Source organism: Pristiophorus japonicus, chromosome 13 (genome assembly GCF_044704955.1).
Source record: "Pristiophorus japonicus isolate sPriJap1 chromosome 13, sPriJap1.hap1, whole genome shotgun sequence".
NCBI classification, from domain to species: Eukaryota; Metazoa; Chordata; class Chondrichthyes; family Pristiophoridae; genus Pristiophorus; species Pristiophorus japonicus.
In genome coordinates this window covers 139,172,731-139,191,124 of record NC_091989.1, presented here as the reverse complement: position 1 = coordinate 139,191,124, position 18,394 = coordinate 139,172,731, and the positions used below count along the sequence as shown (strand labels likewise).

General features: G+C 43.4%; 1 protein-coding gene across 1 annotated transcript in view; it reads right to left on the bottom strand.

The window, feature by feature from the left end:
* The window catches only part of mylk3 (myosin light chain kinase 3), a 111,638-nt gene extending 94,399 nt beyond the window's left edge, over nt 1-17,239 (bottom strand). Inside the window, exon 1 of the mRNA XM_070898055.1 lies at nt 17,080-17,239. Coding sequence (XP_070754156.1) covers nt 17,080-17,172 — 93 coding nt within the window. The 5' untranslated portion in view covers nt 17,173-17,239. The remainder of the gene's footprint in view (nt 1-17,079) is intronic.
* Nucleotides 17,240-18,394: the final 1,155 nt, after the last annotated feature.

The following is an 18,394-nucleotide window of genomic DNA, read 5'->3' as shown; positions in this document are numbered from 1 at the left end:
TAAACCCCTCATCTCCGGAATCAGCCTAGTGAATCGTCTCTGTACCCCCTCCAAAGCTAGTATATCCTTCCTTAAGTAAGGCGACCAAAATTGCACGCAGTACTCCAGGTGCGGCCTCACCAATACCCTGTACAGTTGCAGCAGAACCTCCCTGCTTTTGTACTCCATCCCTCTCGCAATGAAGGCCGACATTCCATTCGCCTTCCTGATTACCTGCTGCACCTGCAAACTAACTTTTTGGGATTCATGCACAAGGACCCCCAGGTCCCTCTGCACCGCAGCATGTTGTAATTTCTACCCATTCAAATAATATTCCCTTTTACTGTTTTTTTTTCCACGGTGGATGACCTCACATATTCCGACATTGTATTCCACAGGTTACCTAAGGTTGCATACATAACAGGCGGGGCATGTCTGGTGAGGCCAGAGAGAGCGTTTAGGGTGCCTCCAGTAATGAGGAGCATGGTCTGGTTGACATAGAGAAGGGGTGGGCAGTGTAAAGCCTTTACATTGTGTAAGACAGTGATGCTCACATGAAGGCATTGCAAGGTTAATGTAAAGGGTACTCACCCTGATGACCCTAGTGAGGTTGTTGTATTTCTTGCGACATGGAGTCGCTGTTCTGACCATCGTGTCATGGGCAGAGACGTGCTAGGCCAGCTCCCTCCATAGCCTCCTGAATATCCTTGGCGGTGGCCTTCGTCCCCCTCCAGGATGTAGCGTATTGTTGCGCCTCTCCACACCCTCCAACAAGGCCTCAAGGGCCGTGGCTGAGAAGCGGTGCGCTCTCTGCCTTCCTCCCTGCTCCTTCATTTTCCCGCTCTACGGTCAGTGAGGAGGTGGAGCTGCGCATGCGCATACTTACCGTGCCGCGCCTTTAAGATTCGGCTTTTCCCGGGATCGGAATCGGAGATTGGCGCATGCACAATGGGTCGGATAAATTTAGTGGCGGCATTTTCGTTCGAGCCCCCCCCCCCGAGGTCAAGTGTGTAATGGCTGATTTTGCACCATCTTCAGCTCTTCTCCGATTCCGACAAATTTCTCGGCGGGAGGAGCAAACTTTTTCAAGGCGCTAATATTACCGCTCCGCCTGGGTTAATGCTGCAACAGAGCTGCGACCGAATTTACACCCCAAGAACTTTGGAGGGGAATGGGAGGAATGGTGATGGGGACAGAGGAGTCGAGGGTGGGTTTGATGAGGGGGCTGATGTTCTTGAAAATTACTCGTAGAATGGCCATACTTTCTAAATTACTATTCAGTATAGAATATCTCACTGAAATTAGCAAATGTGAATCCAAGCCAATGTTTACACTAAAAGAGCAGGTTTAACATTGAACATAGTGCAGATAAGATGGAATTAGTAAACACAAGTTTTCTGCTGATACCCATCGCATTGTTGTAAGCGTGCAATGATTTTGGTTCTCAAATTATGGTAACTCAATGGGGTAGAGTTTCTGCTCGATTGCGCAGGTTTTTCCGCTGCAATTCCTCTGATATTGGCATAACCAACGCAAACGATTACATAATTCTAAGCACAAATTGCGTTCAGTGCAAATTGAGTTTCCGCGCTCTCTTGTGCTAGTTTTAAAAACATTGCACTATAAGCAGGTCCTGCTCACAAAACTGGCCATGCTCCCAGGGTGAATATATATTGGGAGGTTCGTGAATTGTGTTCGTTTACAGGCCTTCTAAAAGGCTGCAAAAATTAAATTGGTTCTTTTGGACGCAAGGACACTAATAGGTATGTTTTGAATGAATTTAAAAAAATTTATTAAGGAACTGACTACTGTACCCCAATCTCATTAGAAAATAGTTTTGTGTGTTTTTCAAAAACAATTTTCTGTAATTTAATGTTATTCACAGGTGGTGGATTGACATTATGATTTAAGATGTTTATTTTTTGTGATAAACCTATTTCAGTTGTAATAATCAAACTTTACCAAGTTACCAGTTAAATATATCAAGGAACATATTTTATAGCAACATTTTTTTTTTAAATTACGTTTTAAAACGCTGCCCGATTGTGCCGGTTTATGGCAGATTTTGTGTTCGGTGATAGGCAAATGGGGGTTTGAGCGGATTCTCAATTTTGGGTGCAACTTGCGCCATAATCGCTGATTGAGTCCAAAGCAGAAACTCTACCCCAATGTTTTACCACAAAGATTGGAGCCATGAATCTTGGGGCTAGATGTTCCACTGATGATCACTGCCCATCTATCGCCCAAATTGGCAGGCTATCGCCCATTTTACTTAAACAATGGAAAGTTGGGCCGGGACATCACCCAAAGATCGCTGGCCCAACTTTCGGCGCACAAGAATTTCACATAGCCGAGATGATCGTCCATCGCAACTTTCGCCACATCGCCCACACATCGCGAGGTTGATCGCTCGTCGAGAAGATCGCTGGAGATTGCTGGAGAAAATCCGCTCCTACCTGGCACTGTTCACAGGACTCGGCACTGCAGACGCCATTTTGAAAGTTGGAGGAAGTGAGAGGCTGCTTGAAGAAGGGGCTTATCAGGATAATTTTAACTAGTGAGTAATTTAAGGGCCTTACTGACTGACCTGCTCACATTTATATTTATTGAGGACCATAAAGGGCATTTATAGCATTAGTGATGGGGTCTGTAACATCTCTACCATTATTTGTAAATGCTCACATGCTGGAGACTGAAGTTGTGTTTAATGAAGAGCCCAATCAAAGAGATGGCAGACTGATGCGGAGGAGGAGACCTTACACCCGACGAATTTACAGGGAAAAGCAATCATACCTGAACTTGTCTGATAACACGTGCCTTAGGAGGCTGCGCTTCCAAAAGGAGGTCATCGCTGAGATATGCCAGCTAATTAAGGGAGATCTGCAGCCTACCAGCACCATCAGGACCGCACTGCCTGTTGAGGCAAAGGTTACTGCGGCACTTTCCTTCTACACAACGGCCTCCTTTCAGGCTTCAGCTGGCGACATCTGTGGTATCTCTCAGCACACCACACATTGCTCTATTTGACAGGTGACTGAAGCCCTTTACGCATGCAGGATGGATTTTATAAGCTTCCCTATGACCAGGGAGGCACAGACCGGGAGGGCTTTGGGTTTCTCAAGAATAGCAAACTTCCCCAGGGTGCAGGGAGCAATAGACCGTATGCACATCGCCCTGAAAGCATCTTTACAGGATTCAGAGGTGTTTCGTAACTGAAAGGGATTCCGCTCCCTGAATGTGCAGCTCGTTGTCGACCACAACCAAATTATCATGGCAGTAAATGCTAATTTTCCAGGCAGCATCCATGATGCACACATCTTGCGTGAGAGCACTGTCTCTGACCTGTTTAACAGTCAGTCACAAGGTCATGGTTGGATGCTGGGGCATAAAGGATATGGCTTTTCCAGCTGGCTCATGACCACCCTCCGTAATCCCCCAGATGGAAGCTAAGAAGCGATACAACGAAAGCCATGTAGCTACATGCAATATCGTTAAAAAGACAATTTGAGTGCTGAAGCAGCGCTTCAGATACCTGGACCACTCTGGAGGCAGCCTGCATTACCACCCTGACCAGGTCGCTGAGTTTATTGTGGTGTGCTGCATGTTGCATAATCTAGCTATAAGGAGAGGACAACAATTGCCAGATGGGGCTGCCGGTCCACCTCAGGAAAGAATGGAGGCAGAAGAGTCAGACGAGAAGGAGGAGGAGGAGGAGGAGGATGATCAGGACCTCGGGGAAGACAATCAGCCTGGAGATGAACCCATGCCCCCAAACCCCCCCAGCAAGACTGGAAAAACCCTTTGGGAGCTACGCAGCTGCAAAACTCTTGCGTCGGCAGTTCATAAATGAACGCTTTGCATGAACTTATATTGCTGACAGTTACAGTTACAGTTATGGAAAGACAAAACTTGCAGTTGCGTAATGTTTCATCCTTGCCTGGCCTGGCCATTGTTTTCCAACAGTTGTATTCATGTTTTACCTTAACTTACATTATTATAAGTTATTATAAGACACTGCACCACAATTGTAAAACTCAATAAAAAATTTTAATAATTGAACACTTTTAACTTTTGATTTTTAAAATGTGACTCCACCCCCTCCCCACCCCGCCACCCAAACGGTCACAATAATAAATGTAAAAAATACCAACAACAATAAGAACAACAGATTAAAACACAATAATAACACCCTCCTCCCTACCTGCGGCTACGCTTCCCCCCCGTGTCTTAGGCCCCGTTTGAATCCCCAGGTAGCGGGACGAGGCGGACATGTAGTGGGCGACCTCCTGCTGTGGGGGAGGGCGACGGTGGCAGGATCATCTCAGAGGGTGGTGGAGGGGAAGGCGTTCCCCAGGAAACGACTTCCGAGCCAGACGGAAGTTCTTCCTCCTGACTTGCAATGTGCTGGCGGTTAGTGGGACAGCACCCTGGGGTGCAGTGCCATCTCCCACCAGTCTCGAATGCCGCTAGGCGGTCTGCTCACGCATCTCCCGGATAATCTGCTGCATATCCTCCGATGAAATGTTTCCCGTGAACACACCAAACGCCTGGAGGACCTTGCGACTTATCGTGATACACTCCACACACAGCCTGGTCAAGGCCCTCAATCTGACTTGCCAGTGGAGGCATGTGCTGAGCTCACTGACTCGACCTCCGTGGGGTCGGCGTGAGCACTAATAAACGCCTTGGCGTCGTCAGCTGCAAGCCGCTTGGTCCCGCTACTTCTTCTGTCGAAGATGACAATAAAGAAGTGGCCACAGGTATGACTTCCAGTTGGATGCAAGGGGCATCCTCCTCCCTTTCCATAACGTTCTCCTCCTCCTCTGGTTCTGGTTCCAATGTGTCGGCCTCCTCGGCACCTGTGGTGATGACCACCTGCACGTTGACAGGTGCAAGTGTGGCCTCCCTCTGCACCATCGGAGTTGTGGGACCTGCAAAACACAAGTGAGCTTATTGAGCTTATTAGAACAGAATGGATTCTTGCGCTGCGCTGGCATACATAGGAAGAGCAGCACTACTACAATAAATGTGACCGAGAGACGTTACTGCATCATATGGTAGTACATATGGTAGTGCATCTATGTGGAATTCACTGCCCCAGAGAGCTGTGGAGGCTGGATCAGTTGGAGATAGACAAATGATAAGGGAGTGAAGGTTTATGGGGAGTGGGCAGGGAAGTGGAGCTGAGCCCTACATCAGATCAGCAATGATCTTATCAAATGGCGGAGCAGGCTCGAGGGGCCAGTTGGCCGGCTCCTGCTCTTATTTCTTATGTTCTTATGTTGTTAACCTGAGAGTAGGACAGAAGCTGCATGCATAACATGACATCATTTGTATATGAATTGCCGTTACATTACTTTGAATTAACACTGCTTTACACATTACTCACGTGACGCAAGGAAGAGCCTCTGCTTCACCACGGGTGGTGGCTGAATGACTGTGGCTGCTGACCAATTCCGCAGCGTGTTCTTCAAAGTCAGTCATAAACTGAGCTGGGCAGGGCCTCCTCCTGTGCGCCTGCGCTCAGCTTGATTCTTAGATATCTTCCTCTGCAAACGTGACAAGAGCATGGCATAAGCTAATTGACTAGGTAATATCATGGAAAGACAAGTTTCCAACGTTACATGCTAATAGGGTTTGTATCCACAATTGATGCATGGTTATAATAAAGATCGTGTTTAGGATCTAAGGCTTGACACAAACATCTCGAATACAATCTCTATTGAAGGGCCCCCGGGGGTGATGGGAATCAGGATAGCTGGTGAACTCGGCAATGACAGGAGCTAATGTCCCAAAGTGTCCCAGGGCAGACAGTGAGCCAGGGCAGCTCTCCCCCAGTCCAGGCTGGGTCACTGTGTAAGTGACAGCAGCCGGAGAGACTGACACAGTCTGGGTGAAGGTGACCGGACACCTCAGTGCACAGTCGTGCTCCATCCACCAACATAACCCAAAAGGAGATGGTGCCAAAATTAAACTTAAAAAGGGCACAGGTTCCGAGCCCTGTCCAGATCTTAGCAGGGAATATATACAAGAATAACCAGCTTAATTTCAATCTGGGAGATTTACATATTATGTGGGTCATTACAATTTAAAATCTATTTCATACTTACTCTTGTCGAAGCAACCAGGCTGTTCCAACGCTTGCGGCACTGGTCGGACCCCCTTGCCTCGTGGGACGTCGACGAGACCATGTCGGCCATCTCGCCCCAAATTTTCCTGTCAGCCCGGACTGGAGGTTTCCAACGCCCAACCCGGGTTAATTGGGCCCACCAGGAGTGCACCTCCTGGATGAGAGCCTCGTTGGCCTCATCGGAGAAGGGTTTGGTCCTCCTCCTCCCCTCCACATCCTGGCCACTCTCCGCCGATTCATGCTCCAGGTTGGACATATTGATTTATTGATTGATATATTTTGATTTATGATTATGATATATTATTTCTCTCTCTGACTGTCTGTCTATCTGTGACTTTCTCTCTTCTCTTTTCTGGCTCTCCTCTCCTTTCTCTCTCCTCTCTCTCTCTCTCTCTCTCCCCCGCCCTTTGCCTTCTGCACATGCGTGGATGACCCCTGACCTCCCGAATCTCAGGAAAACTTGTTTGCAACAAAAAAAAATGCATGCGCAGAAGGCTGTTGCTAGACAAGCCTTGCCTTCCACATTGGTGTGGCCCATTTTGTATTGCTAAGGCCCAGTCCACATCGCTGAGCTATCGCTGGGCTATTGCCAGGAAAAAAAAGTAGTGATCCGAAAAATGGGCAATGTTCCAGCGATCATGAAAGCTAAAACATCGCTAAGGCTGGAACATTGCCCATTTTTTAGGCCCTAGCGATCTGAGTGGAAAGTCTAGCTCCTAGTTTATTTGCATGGTCAATCATGATATTTTGAGGAATGGTCCTCAAATGGCTTTGACTCTGAACTGAAGAAGTTTGATCCGAGGCAAATATTTTGTAGCACCAATTCAGTTGGTCTCTACAACTACTACTATAACTATAACTTGCATTTATATAGCAGCTGTAATGTAATAAATTGTCCCAAGACAATTCACAGAAATGTTAGCAAACAACATTTGACACTGAGCAACGTAAGGAGGTATTAGGACAGATGACCAAAAGGTTGATCAAAGTGATAGGTTTTAAGGAGCGTCTTAAAGGTGGAGAGAGAGGTAGAGAGATGGAGAGGTTTAGGGAGGGAATGCCAGAGCTTAGGGCCTAGGCAGCTGAAGGCACAGCCACCAATGGTGGAGTAATTAAAATCAGGGATGTGCAAGAGGTACAAATTGGAGGATGCAGAGATCTCAGAGGGTTGTAGGGCTGGAGGAAGTTAAAGAGATACAAAGGAGCGAGACCATGGAGGGATTTGAAAACAAGGATACAAATTTTAAAATCGAGGAGCAGGAGCCAATGTAGGTCAGTGAGCACAGGGGTGATGGATGAACGAGTCTTGGTACGAGTTAGGATACAGGCAGCAGAGTTTTGGATGATCTCAAGTTTATGTAGGGAAGAAGATGGGAGGCCAGCCAGGAGAGCATTGGAATAGTCAAGTCTAGAGGTAACAAAGGCATGGATGAAGGTTTCAGCAGCAGATAAGCTGAGGCGGGCTCCTCAACAGCAACATCAGTTGAAGTTAAAATGAGTTTAATGGCTCCAGTTTTCCATACCGGATGTACTTAATATAACCAAATTCTGTCATAGTTAGTTAACCTTATTTAATGATGCTCACATGTCAGAGTTCGTATGTTCATACATTTCTGAGTAGAAATCGGATTGCTTGAAATGGATAGAAACAAAGCATGTCAAAAGTAACAGTTTACCTCCTGTACAGCGCAAGGAACATTTTACATGACAAAAAGCCACAAGCATTCATGGGCTTTTACATTACAGCTTATGTCCTGGGAAGGCAGGTACAGTACAAACATTATCGTGCTGGTACCAATTTCTCTGCTGTGCAGAAATTATTGAATTTTGTTTCTTATTGCTGGTTGCTCGGATTATTGCAATTATTGGAATCTAATAACCTTCATAATTAAAAAAAGACTGGAATTTGTTGCCACAACTGCACTCAACAAAGAAAATGTCCCAAATACACATGAAAATATCCATACTATTATATTCTAATTTAAGGCATTTCCACAGAGTGCCATGGATTCTTGAACATTTGGAGACTCTCCTGAACACAAAAGGCTGGACCTACATAGTGCCTCACCACTGGAGTTCCATTGCTTTCCCTTGACCTAAGCTATAATGTAAAGGAGCCAAAACATTTGCTCTTCTTTGCCAAATACAATTTTCTGTTCTGGCTCTTGAACTTTGAAAGGTTGCCTTCCTCGATATAGATTAAAACCATTGCATTGTTTAGGCTCCTTTTCCCATGATTTATCTTGCATTGAAAGCAAACTATAAATATGTTTTATTCATACTTCACTCATAAATAAAATGAAAGCCCTTTTAAAATTCTTGCCAACATGGACTGTCAGTTTTTCCGCCTGATTTTTAATTCATTTTGAAGAAAACAGGACTCACAGAGTTGTAACCTGACAGGAAATCAGTTTTTTTTTTGTTATGGTAATAAAACAAGCTCCTCTTTGTAAGAATAGACTTTCTGAATTTTAGTTCAAAACCAGTCTGCTAATGCTTTCAAATCAGCTCTGGCTCTACAATAGCACAATTGAAAATCTCTGCAGAGTTTCAGAGACATCATTTCATATTTATAAAGTATTTATGAATCAGATATTTTTGTACAGATTTTCCAGAGAAAAAAAGAGAAATTATAATAACAGTGACTTAATTACTAATTGGTTTCATTTTAAATTATAGCCACACCTTCTCTTGCAATTTGGCTATAAGAATGAAAGAAATTTCTTTTAAGCCACATTAATACATTTCAAGGCAAAATTCCTTATTATAACCGTAATAGTGAAGTATGGATACAGAACTAGCACAGAAGTAGTTTCATATTCTGTTTAGATGAGATCATTTTTACTTACAGAAGGTCCAGTTTATAGCTGTACGGCTATACTCAGCCAAGAAAATAAACAGCCTGTACAACCCGGAGTATGTAGTAAAATAAGGTGGTAGTGTTTTAGGGAATAAAATAAAAACTAAAATCATGTTTGTAACTTTCAGCTGCTGCTGTGTAAACAGCTGGCATCAACAATCCAAGGCTGGGTCTAAGCAACCCACATCTGGAAACGGAGCATTCATTCACTAAACTATTGTCACTAACATGCAATTGTTTTCTGCTGCCTAAAAGTATTCCTAATGTCATTGTGCCATTTATCTCCAGCATCTGGAAGACCATAGATTTTGTTTTACAACTACATGGCACTCTGCTCCTGTTTATATTCTAAATGGAGTCTCCTAGATTTATGACAAAGGGTCATCAACATGAAACATTAACTCTGTTTCTCTCACTACAGATGCTGCCTGACTGTTAAGAGCCAAAATACCATACCAGACCCTTTCAGCCAACTGAACCCTTGGCAAACCTTTCCACTTACCTATAGGAACATGAAGTACTGCTGTAGGAGTATTTAATGGATTACATCATCAGAAAATAATCACGGCCCCAGTAACATATCTATTTTATCCATCACTCAATGTTATTGCCCAGTACTGAAGCACTGTGCTAGGGCACAGACTGTAATATATCAGTTCCTATAATTAAACAATTCAGTTCTAGTACAACTTGTTAAAAAAAAATCATCAATTAGTATAAAAGATTGGCTTTTTTGCTATAAATTGGTCTTATTAGAACCATCCCTTTGTTTATTTTCTAAGATCTTGATTTCCTCATTAGCATCATACTCTTTCTTACAACAGCATTGCTTGTTTAGGGAAGTGATGCCCTGTGACCCACATATATTGCAATCCTATTCACTTCATTGCTCACAACATGGCCTACATTGTGCCATGGTGGGATATGTCATTAAACCCTATCCCTTTCTTTTCCATTTTGAGAAAGGTATTTTATGCTGTGATAAGTTTCCAGCACCACCGAAGCAGCCCATTCATCAAGTGCTGCAGCTTTCAGAATGGCACATCCACAGCGGGTGGCCCCTGTCATGCATATCTCCCAAGTGATACCGATTTCATGGCATGCCGCACATTGCCTGGGGGACTTCACTCTGTTTTCTACCTCTGCTACATATTTCTTCAGAATCAATGCACACCATCTCCATCTGCTGATCTTCGTTTTTAAAGATTTATTTTCTAAAATAGTGATTTAAGAGTTAACTCTCTATAAGCTTTTTATTTTTCCTGTCAGCACTTAGTAAAAAAATAATCAGTATAATATGGAAACTTTATTTTCCACATATTAACCACCATGAATTCATGGGAAAATGTATAACATGCTTTGGTTCTGTGCCACATATTTTGTTTCACACTGGACCTTTAGGAAGTTGATGTTATGAGCTTAATATAACATTAAGACTAGGTTTTGCCAGAAATCTGCTGATCCATCCAATGGTTATCTCAGCATCATTTCGGATACTAGTGGTGGATTTAGCTTGTATCACCCAGGCAGCTGTACTGCATTGCATGTCTCAAGTGATCAAAGCTAATAAAATAAGTATATCTTGGTACCTGAATCAAAACAATAGCACCAATTTTGAGGTGGAGTCACTGTTGTATTGGGGCAAATGCAGCAGTCTATTTATGCATAGCAAGATCTCATAAACAGTAATGAGATGAATGGCCAGTTAATCTGCTTTTGGTGATGTTGGTTGAGGGATCATTTGGCTAGGATACCAGGAGATCTTTTCTACTCTATTTCAAATCGTGCCATGGGATTTTTTACATCCACCTGAGCAGGCAGTGTAATGTTTCATCTGTAAAATAGCACCTCCAACATTCCTTCAATACTGCATTGAAGTGCCAGCCTAGATTATGTGCACAAATCTTAGAATGGGATTTGCATGCACAATCTCATGACTCAGAGGCAAGAGTGTTACCACAGAGCCAAGGCTAACAGTAACAATGTATGCACTGCTTTTTCTCCATATTGTTCTTATGATTACAAGAAAGTTGCCCTCTACAGAAACTCCCTCTACAGAGCCAGCTAATGTCCAGAGCCTATAATTATATTGTGACAGTGGACACAGCAAAATTCACTGGAAAATGTTGACGTAGCAATTTGCAATGGTAAATGTTGAGTCAATAACATGACCAAAAATCCTAACAACAGGAAGTAAGGTTTGTGGACAGGAAGTGAATGCCCTTCGCAAGATTCTCAATAAGATAGTCAATCTCCCATGGCACTGCACATAAGAACATAAGAACATAAGAATTAGGAACAGGAGAAGGCCATCTAGCCCCTCGAGCCTGCTCCGCCATTCAACAAGATCATGGCTGATCTGGCCGTGGACTCAGCTCCACTTACCTGCCCGCTCCCCGTAACCCTTAATTCCCTTATTGGTTAAAAATCTATCTATCTGTGATTTGAATACATTCAATGAGCTCGCCTCAACTGCTTCCTTGGGCAGAGAATTCCACAGATTCACAACCCTCTGGGAGAAGAAATTCCTTCTCAACTCGGTTTTAAATTGGCTCCCCCGTATTTTGAGGCTGTGCCCCCTAGTTCTAGTCTCCCCGACCAGTGGAAACAACCTCTCTGCCTCTATCTTGTCTATCCCTTTCATTATTTTAAATGTTTCTATAAGATCACCCCTTATCCTTCTGAACTCCAACGAGGTAACCCCCTCATCTCCGGAATCAGCCTAGTGAATCATCTCTGTACCCCCTCCAAAGCTAGTATATCCTTCCTTAAGTAAGGTGGCCAAAACTGCACGCAGTACTCCAGGTGCGGCCTCACCAATACCCTATACAGTTGCAGCAGGACCTCCCTGCTTTTGTACTCCATCCCTTTCGCAATGAAGGCCAACATTCCATTTGCCTTCCTGATTACCTGCTGCACCTGCAAACTCACTTTTTGGGATTCATGCACAAGGACCCCCAGGTCCCTCTGCACCGCAGCATGTTGTAATTTCTCCCCATTCAAATAATATTCCCTTTTACTGTTTTTTTTTCCAAGGTGTATGACCTCACATTTTCCGACATTGTATTCCATCTGCCAAACCTTAGCCCATTCGCTTAACCTATCCAAATCTCTTTGCATCTTCTCTGTGTCCTCTACACAACCCGCTTTCCCACTAATCTTTGTGTCATCTACAAATTTTGTTACACTACACTCTGTCCCCTCTTCCAGGTCATCTATCTATATTGTAAACAGTTATGGTCCCAGCACCGATCCCTGTGGCACACCACTAACCACCGATTTCCAACCCGAAAAGGACCCATTTATCCCGACTCTCTGCTTTCTGTTAGCCAGCCAATTCTCGATCCATGCTAATACATTTCCTCTGACTCCGTGTACCTTTATCTTCTGCAGTAACCTTTTGTGTGGCATCTTATTGAATGCCTTTTGGAAATCTAAATACACCACATCCATCGGTACACCTCTATCCACCATGCTCGTTATATCCTCAAAGAATTCCAGTAAATTAGTTAAACATGATTTCCCCTTCATGAATCCATGTTGTGTCTGCTTGATTGCACTATTCCTATCTAGATGTCCCGCTCTTTCTTCCTTAATGATAGCTTCAAGCATTTTCCCCACTACAGATGTTACACTACAGATGTTGCACATGGGGAAGGAAGAGGCGAAAGGGGGTTAGAGGGCAGGAGATAACTGGAGCAGGGCACACAAGGGTAATTCAGTCCCTATTATATATGTTATATATTCTGTTTTTATTTTTATACAATTTTTTGAGAGAATGGAATGTAAGTTGAGAAGTAGAATTGGCTGGAACCTAGGGGTCTGAATTTCCCCAGGGCTTCTCCCAATCCACTGCCATAACTTCAGCAGAAAACGCGTTTTTACATGGGTAAATGAGATTTCCGCTGAAGTCACGGCAACAGAGTGTGAAAAGCCCCAAAGAAATTCACCCCAAGAAGTTTCTCTGCTGTACAGTATGAGAAGCTGAGATATGCAACATTGAGGCATTACAACACTACCACTGGTGGGAGGGTGTAATTTCAGCATTACAAATTTACATTGGCTGTATTAGGAAATGTTTTTATTGGTCCTGAAATGGTGCTGTCTGCGACGGCGTACTCTCAGAAATACGGAACTTGTGATCTGTCATCCGTTTCGCCTGAAAACTGTGCAGAGTTGGGCTATTTGCCCAACAACTGCTTGGCAATTGACCACGCAACTCGCATAGGGCCTGCTTTCATCAGAGTCAAGGTATATATAAGGCTTAAATAAAATATTTAAAAATCCAAAATTATGTACATACACATTAAATGAATTTATGTAAATATTGGCCTGGATTACAGTAAATGATGTTTAAAAAAATGAAATTTTATTGAGTTTGGTGCAATGAAGGAACTTATGGATAAAATTGCAATTCAGTACCTTGTATAATGTTAGAATTCTGTGCATTGTATAATTATTTGGAGATTCCATTGCATATCATATGGGGATTCGCTTCATAAATAATTGCAATAGAATTCTCCTTTGTGATTGGAGGACCAGGCCCACGTGATCCCAGGGACGCTTCCAAACTGCCTGCGTCCCTGGGATCCATGGGCCTTTATGCTGCCCTCCGCCTTGAAGCCCGAGACTTTTCACAGCCTGGGCGCCAATGTTTTGCGGGTCAGAGGTATACTCCGGAGGTACACCTCCGACTGCAATTTCTAGGCCGTTATAAATGTGAACATAGGAATTTATCATACATTAAATGTTAACAACAGGAAGTAAGATTTTGTACACAAGTAGTGCATGAAAGCATAAGATTTATAACATATTATAGATGGATGTTCACTTCATGCTAACAGTGCACTGTGGTAAAACTGTGGTAAAACAAACTACTATGAACTTATTTTTTCTCTTTCAGAGAACTGTTATGCATTTCCACAAAGTTTTATTTTTAATTAAAATTTCCAGCATTCATATTTTTTCTTTTTATCTCTACCCTGTATAAAGAAATAATGACATACATTCCGTTCCTGTGGGCAGTATTTGTACTGAATCGATATTCAGCAGCAAATCTGCCAGTTTCAACACCACGTGACTGGCAGTAACAAAGCCCATGCAGGTCCATTATTTACACACTGTTACTGTAACCAGTGACATTCTTTTGCAACATGATATCAGAGCTGAAAAATTTCCACGAGTCTTGAAATTATTCTTTTCGACTCACAAAGAAATGCCATCTCTTTCTCCTTGTCCTACTCCCACAGTTTAATTAAAAATAGTATTTCAGATTAACCTTTTCTATACCAATTGCTATCTTATACACATCTATAAGACCACATTTCAGGCATCTCCTTTTCAGACTGAAAATCCATTTTTTGATCACAACTCTGTGAAACATTTTGAGATGTTTTTCTCAGTTAAAGACACTATAAATGCAAGTAATTTTTGTTGTAGTTGAATGCCGCCCATGTTTCTTGACAACCAGAACTGGACCCAGTGCTCAAGGCATGGTCTGACCGGAGCATTGTATATTTTGGTCACAGTTAACTCTCAAAATATTTTTTGGGCTATGTGGTTCAACATTCTGTTGGCTTTGTTGATTGCTGCACTGCATTTGTGAGATATACTGGGGCCTAAATTTGTAATTGGCTGAAACCAGGAGCAAAATGGTTACCAGGCTCCGATGGTGCACTTGTTGATGTGGACTCAGGGACCATGCTAATTTGGTCCCTGTGCCTGCTTAGCATGAAATAAGTGAGTTGCCAACACTACTCGCGCTCTTCATTGGCAGCTTGTCTAACAGAGGGGCGGAAAATCAGATGTCACTGGTGTCAGTTAAAAGCACCCAGGACCTCTTCGGAGGAAGGTACACGATGGCTGCAATCAGCTTCATTCTGAACACCACTGAAATGGCAGGCAGAAGAGATACTGGCAGGGCTCCCCACTTTTTAAATGCAACTTTGGAGAATGCTTGTGGAGATCGACAGGAGGAAGGACATCATTTTTCCACCCAGTGGTAAGAAGGTATCCCGGCTAACTTGGAGGCAACAGTGGACAGAGGTGGCAGAGCAGGTCAGTGTCAAAAGCATTGCTCCAAGGACCTGGCTGCAATGCAGACAAAGTTCAATGATCTGACAAGAGATACGAAGCTAAGACTCTTAATTCTTGTCTCTCATTACTCTCTGCTTAGCCTGCATTACCAGCCACCTCAGCACTCGCAACCCTCCCCTCCCCAGCTTCCTACCTCTCTTCTCCAATTACTGCTGTGCACTTCACTTCACTGCTGCTACTGTCCTCATTATCACTTTCCTCACCTCCACACACCTCTACCATCTTTCACACACCAGCAACACTATTCTACCCTGACATGCACATCTTCAAAACATCTCACTAGGTCAACACTAACACACTCCCCTCTTTCTTGTAGGGTAAGCTGGCACACAATAACAAGAAGCAGGCAGCCAAAGCATCTTTACACATCCTGTCTTCTCTGGTAGAGATTGTCATGGACATTGTGGGCAGGGAGTGCATCAGGATCGTGACTTCTGGAGAGGCTGGAGGAGACATCCCACAGGGTTGTTTAGCCAGCTTACACTCTTTCCCTTCTGACTGAAATCTCACCCTCACACACAATGCATGACAAAGGGCTGCTGCTTGCATCTGTCTCTGCTTACCCTTGCCACCAATTGCTAACCTTTGTCCCGCTCTTCCCCTTCAGATCCTGAAACTCTGGAACACTCAGTGAGACTGGAGGAAGAGCAGGACATCCTTCCAGATGATCCAGTGTCAATCAACCATACCCAAGCGAGCACCAGCTCAGAGACTGGCACCTCGCATACTTTGGAGGCTAGAATGGGGAGGTCTGCACTGCAAGCTACATCGAGCACGTATGCAGGAGCAAGGGCAGATGGATAGGACATCCCGTGAAGCAATTTGCTGGAGGACGACCTCGTATCCTAGCCCTGCAGCAGGAGGCAGAGATGAAGTCCTCAAGAATCCAGCCGACAGAAAAGAACTGCAGGCTACGAAGCACAAATCTTTAAGTGCATGAGACAGCCTCCCAGCGAGCTTCCGCACAATGGCCGATTCCATGGAGGAATCCAACTCCAGCTTGCATGGGGTCTTCGCGTATGGCATCCAGTCCGTACAGTTAACGATAGAGCGAGTGTTCAACTCTATCAGCACTGCATTGGGACTCTGAATAATGGAGACTTTGATGGTAGTTCTGACAGCTTTGACGGCACCTCAAACTTGGCTCAGGGCTCCAGTATGTCCGCTGGCTTGCAAAGCATGAAGGACAGTATTGATAGGGCCCGTTAGAGCATCTCATCACTTCTGTACTCTCTCGCAGAGCAGTGAGAATGCTGAGATACAGACCCATGAGAGTGATATTCGCTCCATGCGAGAGGCAGATGTTCATCAAAAATCACCAAAACACTCTCCAGTAGCATATCAAGTCCATACAGCAGCGTATGGAGATGGGTCTCCCTTTAGATAGTACTTCAGCAGCATGCTTCCCGACTGGTAAGGTAATGACTTCCTCTTTGAGAATCAGGAGTTTCCAGGCACACATTTAGCAAACTGGTCCTTATTCAGTTGCAGGACCCTCATTTTAATATTTAAATTAATGTTGCTTCTTACAGGCAGCTGTCTAAAAAAAAATCTCAGGATCAATTTAGCAGTCGACCTCGCGCACACACAAATCAGGCCATCACACTGCTAAATCCGTCATTTGCTGGGTTTTACCAAAATACACCTTAACTCCAATTTTTTGTCTAGTTTTCCATTTGTTAGGTTTCAGGGACTGATGCCAAAAACATGTTTTATTTTATTCTTTATCATTTCTATTTTAATCAAGACTTGAAGGCATTTTATTAATGACAGAACTACAATATAACACCCCAGATAATCCTGAATCAACCATCTATGTTACTAAGCAGAGATTCTCTTATCAAAAAAAGTCAAATAAAATTGTAAAGGATTAATCATCAGACTTTGTGATTGTATTAATTTATGCTTCAAAATGGTTTTCATACCGCATTAGGCACCAGATCATCTTCAACAGGTTTACTTATTTTGTTGTATTCATTTTTAAATAAGTAAGTTCAAACTTTGATAATCTTACCGCAAATCTCTTTATATAGTCGGAGACATTAAATCCTCCAGTACTGAGACGAACAGTTCTATACAACTGTGAATCTTTACACAGCATTTCCATTATTCCTTTTGTATTCAGAAACCTGTACAGGGCAGACAGCAAGCTATAACAAAGGCACTCTCTTCAAGTCCATGACGGATGTTTACTTGATTGGCCCTATTGTGACACACCAAGTATTTCATCTTATCAGGCACTTCACTTGGCATTTCAAAAATTCTGCTTAAATATCGTCAGGCTTAAGTGCGTCAACTCATATCTACAGCTCAGATATATCCTTCCTGCAAGACGGCTCTAAGTTTGCTTTCACCATCGGAAAACACATTGTGGTATGTGAGTATAAATAATTTACTTAGGTTAATTCCTGGTATTAAATATGTGGTATTTAAAGGATCCTTTCTTTCTGGTTATAATAGAGAAATTAAGCTATAATTACACAATACTATTAATCAGGGCCTTGCTAAGATATTAGTGAATAGGCACTGGCTCTACTGGGAATTCAACAGATAGTGGCCAACACAAGGAATTTACTATTGTATTCCCATCCTGTTGGTAAGGAGACTAACATTCCTAGGATTGTTAAGGCAGATCCTGTTCACTAAATCATATGGGCTTTTTTGGAACAATGAAATCCACTTATCCTGGCTTTCGAGTTTTTATTCATCTTCCAGTCTAGGCTCCTTCCTACCTTCCAGAACCAATTTTCCAAACAAAAAAATAGGGCCAGAAACTCTGAAACAACATATTTACCATGGATATTCCCCATTTTATCATGTTGGCAGCTCTAGAAGCCAGGTAACTGAGAAGGCTGGTTAAGTTCAAAATGAGCTCTTTCTCAGTATCAGGTGATTCTCCCCAGTGAACCTATTTTGCCTGTATATAGGGATACTACCACCACAATGTACAATTATACAAAAAATGCATTGTACACAGGAATATCCAGATCATAATTATTGTCCTGTCTGAGGCTGAACCAGAATGTTCACAAACTTGGTATCATATTTGACCCTGAAATGAGCTTTCAACCACATATCTGCAGCATAACTAAGACCGCCTATTTCCACTTCCGTAATATCGCCCGTCTCTACCCTTGCCTCAGCTCATCCATTGCTGAAGCCCTCGTCCATGCTTTTGTTACCTCTAGACTTGACTATTCCAACGCACTCCTGGCTGGCCTCCCACATTCTACCCTCTGTAAACTAGAGGTTATCCAAAACTCGGCAGCCCATGTCTTAACTCGCACCAAGTCCTGCTCACCCATCACCCCTGTGCTCGCTGACCTATA